The sequence below is a fragment of the Contarinia nasturtii genome, unplaced genomic scaffold, assembly GCF_009176525.2.
Source record: "Contarinia nasturtii isolate CC-2019 unplaced genomic scaffold, AAFC_CNas_1.1 Cnas_scaffold_350, whole genome shotgun sequence".
Taxonomy (NCBI): domain Eukaryota; kingdom Metazoa; phylum Arthropoda; class Insecta; order Diptera; family Cecidomyiidae; genus Contarinia; species Contarinia nasturtii.
Window position 1 is genome coordinate 3,335,030 of NW_022197705.1, and position 9,923 is coordinate 3,344,952.

A 9,923-nucleotide genomic window follows, 5' to 3' on the forward strand; every position below is an offset into this window, starting at 1 on the left:
TCTGATTGAAAAAAAAATCGAGAGGTATAAACAAAAAATCCTCTTGTGTCCAGTGTAAAATTAAGGGAAGAATTTGGCTAAAAAAAACCTAGCAAATCGGAAGAATGTCTCCGATTTCAGAAATTGATGAGCTACAAAATGTCTTCAGTTTCCGATTCAAAATCTAGCATTTTAAAATAATTCTAAATGAAATTATTGCCAAAAATTGATTATTTCGAATGGTGTAATTTCCATTTACAAAATTATAAATGTTTTTTTTTAATACTTGCAAGTGTGTATTGTGTTGGTAGTCAAAAACAAAATTCCCTTTTTCGTACGTAAATAATTAATTGGCATATAAAAAACTAAAACAGATAGAATTTGAAATCGAAATAAAAGAATGTAATTAGACCGAAATCATTATAATTGAAAATATTTTTATGATAGCTCTTAATTTTAAGCGTAGAGGGGCGGTGAATGTAATTAAGTATATAGTATGAAAGATCTAACGCTGAGAAATTACGATTATAATGATAGGAAAGCCAAGTTCAAGATCATGTAAGAGCTGCTATCAATGCTTCTAGGGCGCCTTATGAACAACAATACTTTTGAAGAATACGCTGGTTGTTTGGGGATGCTGGCCAGCTCTCTCACTGTCATAGATGTAATAGGCTCGTATGCATATTATGAAGGAGCGTATATGCATTCTTAAGAGTGTGTAATCAAAGTACTTACAGGATTATCACAACTTTTAATTTAAGGTCTCTACGATCTTTAACCATGCGTTTTTTTGAATACTTATTAAAGCTGCGCGGGCTCTGAAACGAAATTCTTCTTCTTTTGCATAGTTTATCTAATAAAAGTGTATTCTCCTGTATATTTGAAAAAATGTTCGTCTGGCTTCATTTGAATGTATGATGAGGATCTTTGCGTCACACTTTCATCATCCAAGTAATGCCAAGGTATTTCAGAAACATATTTTATTTACAAGAAATAAGGTATCTTCAAAAAAAAATTGAGTCATGTTGTTTTCAAGCAAGTCTCACTTATTCATGGCGATCGGATTTTGCGAGCGCCATCTCTGAGTCCCAATGCAAACCAAAGGGAAACTTTACACACTTGGGTATTCGTTTATATATTTGTCAAACATTGATATCTGTCAAAAGAAACAACGTAAACAACACGAAGTGAATATTTTTCTGGTGTACTATCGGTATCATTGGGATTATTGCAAACAAAAAATTAAAAATGTTGACAGTTTTTTTGTTCGATAAATCTTAATTTTGTTTGCAAGAAAAAAATATATGAGCATCTGGCGAGATAGAGATGGCGCTTCTTTAATCGAATCGCGTTCAAATACATTGTCAGTATACAACGTAAGTGACACTCGTTTTTAAGTGTTAAAAAATGTATGGAAATTTTCATTATTTCATTATTTATATAAAATAAATGATGATCATTAGGTAATTCGGCTGTTATCTGGGTTTCTGGTTTGAAATAGAAGGCTATGGCGTTTTTAATCGAATCAAAATCGCTTGATTGAGATTGGGATCGATTTTATAATGTTAAGAATAGAAACGAAAAAAAAAGTTTGCTTCTGAATAGTAAATTATTTTAATTGCAATAATTTCGAGGGTTAAGGAATTTTACAGTAGAATTACGACCTCAATTTCATTTTTATAAACAATTACTCATTCAAATAAATTCAGTTAAATTCTTGGCTGAATAAATTATTCAATGACGACGACAGTTATTAATCATGTTCTTGTAGGTTTAATTGTTTCACATAATCGTCATAATCTTTCAAGTACTGTGGTTTTTTGCCCGAAGCATATCCATCTCCTTGATAATAATCGTAAGGATGAACTACATCTTGTCCAGTGTAAGCAGCAGTAATACGATCAGCTTCGCCAAAGATGTAATCGTATTGAGCTCTTCCAAAATTATCTGCCGGGGAGTGCGATGCATGGCGTGCTTCTACCTCCTCATCGGTAATTTCTCTATTATATTCTTGTTTTACATTGTCGGCATATTCACGTAGCTTGCCAGCAACTTTAGAAGCTGGTTTTTGACTTGATTTGATAGCATTTTTCAACTTGGATTTCTTATTATTAAATACAATCAACATTAGCATTAGTTCTTTAATTATTTAATACCAACATTGCATATTACACTTACCACACCACTTGGAGCACCTTTTGATTTGGATGTAGACTCCTTCCCTCCTGCTTCCACGCTTGAAATTAGGAGCTATAATAAATAAGGGCGCGAATGAAAAGATTTGAGGAAATGAAGAAGAAAACTTCAGTTTAAATTTTAAAGTTGAAAATCAAATACCTCACAGAACAAAACTCCAATGAAAAGAAGTACAAAAACCTTTCGATTTAACATTTTTAGTGTTTCCAATAGTCTACCTATCAACGATTCAAGGTTCACTAATGATTTGATGTCGGTTGGTGATCAATTTATATATACAATTTTCAAGAGACAAATAATAATTTATGCGAGCACATGCGAATTCTTATAACTATTTAATAATTATTAAGTATTGAATAATAATTAAATAATATTATTATTATTAAATAAATAATATTATTATTGTAATAATAATAAAATAAGAAAAAAATAATTATTAAATAATATTATTATTATTATTAAATAATTATTAAATAATTATAAGAATTCGCATGGGCTCGCATAAATTATTATTTGTCTCTTGAAAGAGTATATATAAATTGATCACCACCCGACATCAAATCATTAGTGAGCCTTGAATCGTTAATAGGTAGACTATTGGGAACACTAAAAATGTTAAATCGAAAGGTTTTTGTACTTCTTTTCATTGCAGTTTTGTTCTGTGAGGTATTTGATTTTCAACTTTAAAATTTAAACTGAAGTTTTCTTCTTCATTTCCTCAAATCTTTTCATTCGCAACCTTATTTATTATAGCTCCTAATTTCAAGCGTGGAAGCAGGAGGGAAGGAGTCTACCTCCAAATCAAAAGGTGCTCCAAGTGGTGTGGTAAGTGTAATATTTAATGATGGTATTTAATAATTAAAGAACTAATGCTAATGTTGATTGTATTTAATAATAAGAAATCCAAGTTGAAAAATGCTATCAAATCAAGTCAAAAACCAGCTTCTAAAGTTGCTGGCAAGCTACGTGAATATGCCGACAATGTAAAACAAGAATATAATAGAGAAATTACCGATGAGGAGGTAGAAGCACGCCATGCATCGCACTCCCCAGCAGATAATTTTGGAAGAGCTCAATACGATTACATCTTTGGCGAAGCTGATCGTATTACTGCTGCTTACACTGGACAAGATGTAGTTCATCCTTATGATTATTATCAAGGAAATGGATATGCTTCGGGCAAAAAACCACAGTACTTGAAAGATTATGACGATTATGTGAAACAATTAAACCTACAAGAACATGATTAATAACTGTCGTCGTCATTGAATAATTTATTCAGCCAAGAATATAACTGAATTTATTTGAATGAGTAATTGTTCATAAAAATGAAATTGAGGTCGTAATTCTACTGTAAAATTCCTTAACCTTCGAAATTATTGCAATTAAAATAATTTACTATTCAGAAGCAAACTTTTATTTTCGTTTCTATTCTTAACATTATAATAAAAAGTCTTACGGGAGTAAGACGAACTTTTCCGCACTGTGGTAGTTGCGTATTTTATTAAGAAAGTTCAAAATAATATTTGTTCGATTTTTCAAGCCTTTCAAGCGTCGTAAAGTTCGAAACCAAAAAATATGTTTCAACTTTGGCAACGAAATATTTTTTAATTTAATAGCAGAAGTACCCGAGAAAAGATTATTCACACTTTCATGATGAACCCATTTGTACGACATTTGAAAGTATTCTATTTTCTAACAAAATACTATAAAAAATATGTCTGACGTTAATTTTGCCATAAAAATTATTTTTGAAACACTTTCCATAACTAAAGTCACAAAAAATTTGGATCTTTGTATGTGAGCCATGTCTGTATGCTATATTAATGGTGTGAAACTTTGCACAGGTTATTTTTTCACAAAAAAATAACATTCGGAAGGTTTGGAGAAATTTTAACCAAAATTAAGAGTACCTCCCATGCAAAATATTCGTTTTTGAGCCAAAAATTGAAAATTTTGTATGGGAGGTACCCCTAATTTTGATTAAAATTTTGATTAAAATCTCTTCAAATTTTCAGAATGTTATTTTTTTGTGTAAAAAATAGACTGTGCAAAGTTTCACGTCATTAAGGTAGCATACATGCATGGATCCCATACAAAAATTCATTTTTTTTGTGATTTTTTCAAGGAAATTGTATTAAAAGTTGATTGTATCTCAAAAATAACCTCAGATTCGGTTTTCTCGTGCCAAAAAACCCCCCAATACATATTTTTGAATGTTTAAGTCCACATTAAGTATGACTTTTGGACGAAAATTGGACTCTTTTTCATAGGTATCACTCCAGGCATGACATTTTTTCCCATCAACCAAAGTCGCTCAAAAGCTAATGATTTCTATTCCTCGGGACCCCCAATCATCCTGTAAAGTCAGATTTTGAATTAAGTTTCTACGATGAGCGCAATCTTGCTAACAAATTTTGCGTACGACGTACAACGTACGACGTACAACGTACGACGTACAACGTACGACGTACAGATTAACATAAACCATGCTCAAAACGGCCTGATTCGGGTTCGCTGACCTCAGAAACGTCCAGAAAACATGTTTCTGAAGTTTTCAAAATTTTGACCGATTACAATACTTTTCACCTTACACTATGTGTGCGGAAAAGTAAAATCGATCCCTAGGGGCAGAGCAGTACTAGAATAATAATTTTTGTTTAAAGTAATTCTATGTTGTGAGTAGTAATCATAGCTGGGCAGACAGGGGGGGGGGATTACCCCCTCCTGAGGCATCAAATTTTAGCGTTACCCCTTTACAAAATCATCAAATCTTTGCGTTACCACTTTACAAAATTCATGATTTTGCTAGGAGTTTTTGAGAAAATTACCCCCCCAATCCCCCCCCTGAATTTTTCAGTCTGCCCAGCTATGGTAGTAATCCATATTAATCCATATTAATACACACTTACGTAAATTCTAACAGCAGTGCAATGACTTTCATGTGTACGTTGTGTATGACATTTGCTAGACATAAATCGATCGCCGTATATTTTGGATGAGACATTTTATTGTTAAAAAATGGAAAATAACGAATTTAATTTAATAAATATCGAATAAATTGCTTCAATCCGCAATATACGACGATCGCTTTATTCCTAACAAATGTAATACACAACGTACACATGAAACGTCATTGCACTGCTGTTTGAATTTACACAAGTGGTTATTACTGCGGATTAATATGGATTACTACTCACAACATAGAATTACTTTAAACAAAAATTATTATTCTAGTACTGCTCTGTCCCTAGATCGATCCCAATTTTACTCTTAATCAAGCGATTTTGATTCGGTTGAAAAAGCCATAGTCTTATTTCCACAGCTGCTCCCTCTGCTCACACTCTTCTATTTCAAACCGGAAACCCAGATAACAGCTTAATTACCTAATGATCATCATTTATTTTATGTGCTCAAACATTAAAATCGACACATATTTATTTGTTTCAGTACACTTTTTTTCACTTTATTGTTTTTTTCGTCAGCCACATTTGAATGTATGACTGCAGATCACTCGTTGTATCATTTTCACTATCGTTCTGCTTCAAAGTTGTTTCAAATGAGTAGATTTTTACCGTAAACAAGACAACGTTTCGTGTACATTTTCACTTGATTAGACGAATTCCCAGCGGCAATTATCAAAGTTAATTTTGAAATTGTGGTAAACACCATAGATTTGTCGAATGAGATTTCTTGGTCAATTGATCTCCATTTTTCCGTATTTTTCCTGGATTGTTTGTATTTTTTTCCATCGATTTTCACATGATAAACGTAACTGCATACATCTCCATTAGTGCATATTCCATGCCTTCATTTTTTTTGGACTGAATGCGGTCGTATTCGAAATGGATACATGAGCCCGCAAGCGGTACACCAGTTAATCGTTAAATAAAAAAATATGTAGTGACAATTTTAAATAATCGAGCTATTTGTTTTTGAATTAATCGCATCACATTAACTTGGGGTATTTTCAGTTATTTTGTATACGTTGCCCGACTTATTTGTCTTCTAGTAGAAACTCTTTTTTTATGCAACGCTGTTTTTCATTGAATGCGATCGTGTCGCTGTACTCTTTAACGCTTGGTGCCATTTTTATTTTTTTAATTAAAATTAATCACCATTCATTTTGCAATAAATGTTTTTATATCTTCATTAATGTTTATAGTTTATTAAACGAATACGGCACTCAATCCATAGGTGCTGGAAAAAAAATCGAATGAAAGCAATATACATGCGATGCAAGTTAAAGCGAAGGTATTACAAAACGAAACAGTGCATATGCGAATTTGGTTTTGCAGGAAAAAAAACAAGTTAGAAACACATTTTAGAGTAAAAAAATATTCAACAAAAGGATTGAGTTAATGTTCTGGACGGATTTTCTTCTAAAAACCCATTTCCCATGATCAAACAAAGAAAAAAGCCATAAAGCTGACAATGACAATGATGAGAATTGAAGATCACAACATTTATATGCTCATTGTTTTGAAAATGTGTACACTTGTTATAACCAAATTCAGGTCAAGCTGATAAGTAACCGAATTGAATAGGTGAAATACGTCCTTGAAAAATGAACTCTTGCAAAAACGAAGCCATTTAAACTCATTTGCTAGCATTTTGCGCACCAACTGTGATGTTGGTCTCATTGTTTCGGTACAAGAAATGCCAACTCTTTTTTATGACCTTTTCCTTTCAAATGAAACCGATTATCACTAATTTTGATGTGCAAAAATGCAAACAATGCATGATCGCATACAGTTGAATTCAAGGTGATGCGTTGTCGTTTTGCACTTTCGGAAATGCAATTTACCATTTGTAAAGTGTCATAAACCAATTTATTTCACTTGATCCCCACAAAAATGCTGTGAGACTAATGTGCTCGGAATACGATTTGTACGAATAGATCAATCTCAAGCTTACAGTATATAGTATGTAGAGTGTGACTAGTTTTAATCCTTTGGCCATCGACAGAGCGACAGAGAGGAAGAGACAGAGAGCAAGTGAATTTTTCTTTCATAAGTTCTGTGCAAGTGGTCATTAATTCTAAGGGTTAGAAAAGTATGTGTTCCTTAAATCATATATCCTGCTGCAACTTCAATTTGTATTCGACAATGTTGAAAAAGAGTCAAAGTACGGTCAGAGTGTGTGTATGTGTCGTTCGAATCGATAGAATTGTGTACGGACACATTTTGTGTGACCACGGTAATTTTTCAAGCCTCGCCTCAGCTAGATCTCTTTTTTCTGATTCGTATTTAAATAGAATTACTGCCATTCGATCGCTGACGACGAAGAAGAAAAAAAAACAGCGAGAGAATGAGAGACCAACTATGCATATGATTATATCAAAGTATTATTTTTCCTCGGACATTTCATTCACCGTTGGGTGGATTGGTGAAGTAAGCACAATCTGACTGTGAAATGTCGTGCTAAGTGCGTTCGAAATAAAGACAACCAACGAATGAACGAAATGTCTGATGAAGAGAGAAAAAAGCATGCAGACATACATATACACAAATTTTGTGTAGTTTAAGCCTTATAATAAATCGATACCAAGGTAAATCATCAATTTTAACTGTCATTTGGATACATCTTTATACAGCCACAGCACGACAAAAATTACTACGACTTTATTTAGTGTGTTTTTTTGGTGTATTCGTTGTTAAAACGAAGTAAGACTCCTCTATCACATCGTTAAATATTCACAGTCGCTTGTCATGGAGTTTTATTCACATTTTTCGAACGAAATGTAGAAAACGAAGCGTTCACGTCTGAAACCTGCCCCGACCGTTTTTATTTTCGCCATGTTTATAATTCTAATGCGTGTCAATGTAGTTTTTTGTTTATCGTGTGTGAGTGTATGCATTGAATCCAACTTGCTTTTCAGTTCTAATAAAATTAATTAACACTGTCACTCTGACACACCACACCGTTTCGCATTGAAAAATGCACGTTAGTTTAAGTTTTTACATTATCACAGACAAATTCTTTTTTATTAAATACGTCGCCTTTTATGCGCACATTCTTCGGCCGATTGATAAAATAGGCATAAAAAAGGTTTTCTTTAATTCTCTTTTTTTTTCGAATTTGATAGCGTATGCAAGCATATGTGATGTCTTTCTCTCTCTCATTTTAGTCATGAACGGTGCGTCAGCGACAATACATATCTAAATACGGAAAATACGCTAAAAATGTTTTATTCAACCATAAATCAATTCAAAAGATGTGTATATATAAAAGTCCGTTCGAACAGCATACAATCGTTTCAACAGAAATAAGATCGTTGGACAGTGGGTTTGATAGAGATAGAAAAAGAAAAAACCAACATGATTTATTTGAATTCAGATAAATATAAATAGATAATAACGCTAAAGAATATGTACCATTCAAAGGTGTAAAATGAGTGGAAGACAAAAAAAGCACACGCAACCAGCGCGTAAATGAATATTTATAATTTTGTTTTTTTTTTGTGCCTGTCCAGTCAGACACATATTAAAAATCCATTGAGCGGATAATATTCAAAATGAAGAATGTCGATGTTAAAATACGTTTTTGTTTGTTTCTCCTTTTTTCTACGTTCGAAATCATGGGAACCGATTCTATTGGTGACATTTCCCATTACTATTACCCATACAATAGTCTCTAGTCTGATAATCCATTTTTGTTCAACTATCTTCATTTCCATACATATGAAGAGCGGATGCCGACCAACAAAATTTAATCGATCTTCCTTGATGAACAAAATTATCATTAATTTTCATTGTAATTCAAATAATTTCGAAATTCTTTACATTTCGACCCACTATAGGTTTTTTTTACTTATATGACATATTTGCGGAGAGTCAGTGCCATTTTTCGAAATAGTATTCATTAAATATGACCATTTCTAACAACTTAATCTACTTCCAAAAATAGCAGGCTTCTAATATTAATTGAAAGAGAGACAGTGAAGCGTAAATAACACGAAACAGCCATATTAACTTTCCCCCGGTAATTCTCGAACATATCAAATGAATATTCGAATCTGTGCATTAAAAACAAATAATGGCTGCCTAATTATATTAGTAGTGGATTACAAAAAATATTCTCGTATTTCTCTCCCCTCTTCTACTGTGTGTGCACACGACCGTCGTCATCGTCGTCATCACACATTGCACCAGCCATTAGAGTTTCAGCCATAAGCTGCAAGCAACGTACATTGAGAGCATAACAAAGAAGAAGAAGAAACGAATGGCTACGAATGACAGTATATGCTTAGAAGGTTTTCATAGGCTGGCCCGAAATTTGGAATTTTAAAGATTTTTTTCGGGCAAAAAATAACTAATTTTTTGTAATATTTTGAAACATTTTATTTTCGTGATTTTTTACTAAATTAAAAAAATCGAACTTTTGATTAAAAAGAATTTACCCGCTCTTTTCTACTGCACTTTATTTGGTGTTAGTTCCTTTCATACAACATATTTTTACCAATGAGAGGATGTGAAGACTTCAAGTCTCTTTGAGCCGACGGTGGCGCACCGAATTTCAAAGGGGACGTCAATGTAATTTTACAACTCAAATCGAAACTAAACAGCGCCCCAATTTTAAAATTTGCTGTCATTTCCTCCCATTGATTTTTACCGATTAAAAGAATTTCGCATTTGTTCATGTTTTGCGATGAGACAGTCTAACCACAGTGTAGCCGTATGTTCCTTCATTTCTTTCATAAAGAATATGCCAGCAATCGACTTTAATGTTGCATGATACCTAGTCCG

The 9,923-nt window shown here is 32.8% G+C and overlaps 2 protein-coding genes across 2 annotated transcripts; one reads left to right on the forward strand and one right to left on the reverse strand.

Annotated features, from left to right (window-relative positions):
* Positions 1–1,569: 1,569 nt before the first annotated feature.
* LOC116338128 lies at positions 1,570–2,421 on the reverse strand. The gene is made up of 3 exons (XM_031763202.1): positions 2,317–2,421; positions 2,158–2,229; positions 1,570–2,083 (listed from the first exon to the last, which is right to left on the reverse strand). The coding sequence occupies exons 1-3, from the start codon at positions 2,368–2,370 to the stop codon at positions 1,733–1,735; spliced, it is 477 nt and encodes a 158-aa protein (XP_031619062.1). The 5' UTR covers positions 2,371–2,421; the 3' UTR covers positions 1,570–1,732.
* A 322-nt stretch (positions 2,422–2,743) lies between these two features.
* On the forward strand, positions 2,744–3,588 carry LOC116338126. The gene is made up of 3 exons (XM_031763200.1): positions 2,744–2,841; positions 2,929–3,000; positions 3,075–3,588. The coding sequence occupies exons 1-3, from the start codon at positions 2,788–2,790 to the stop codon at positions 3,423–3,425; spliced, it is 477 nt and encodes a 158-aa protein (XP_031619060.1). The 5' UTR covers positions 2,744–2,787; the 3' UTR covers positions 3,426–3,588.
* Positions 3,589–9,923: the final 6,335 nt, after the last annotated feature.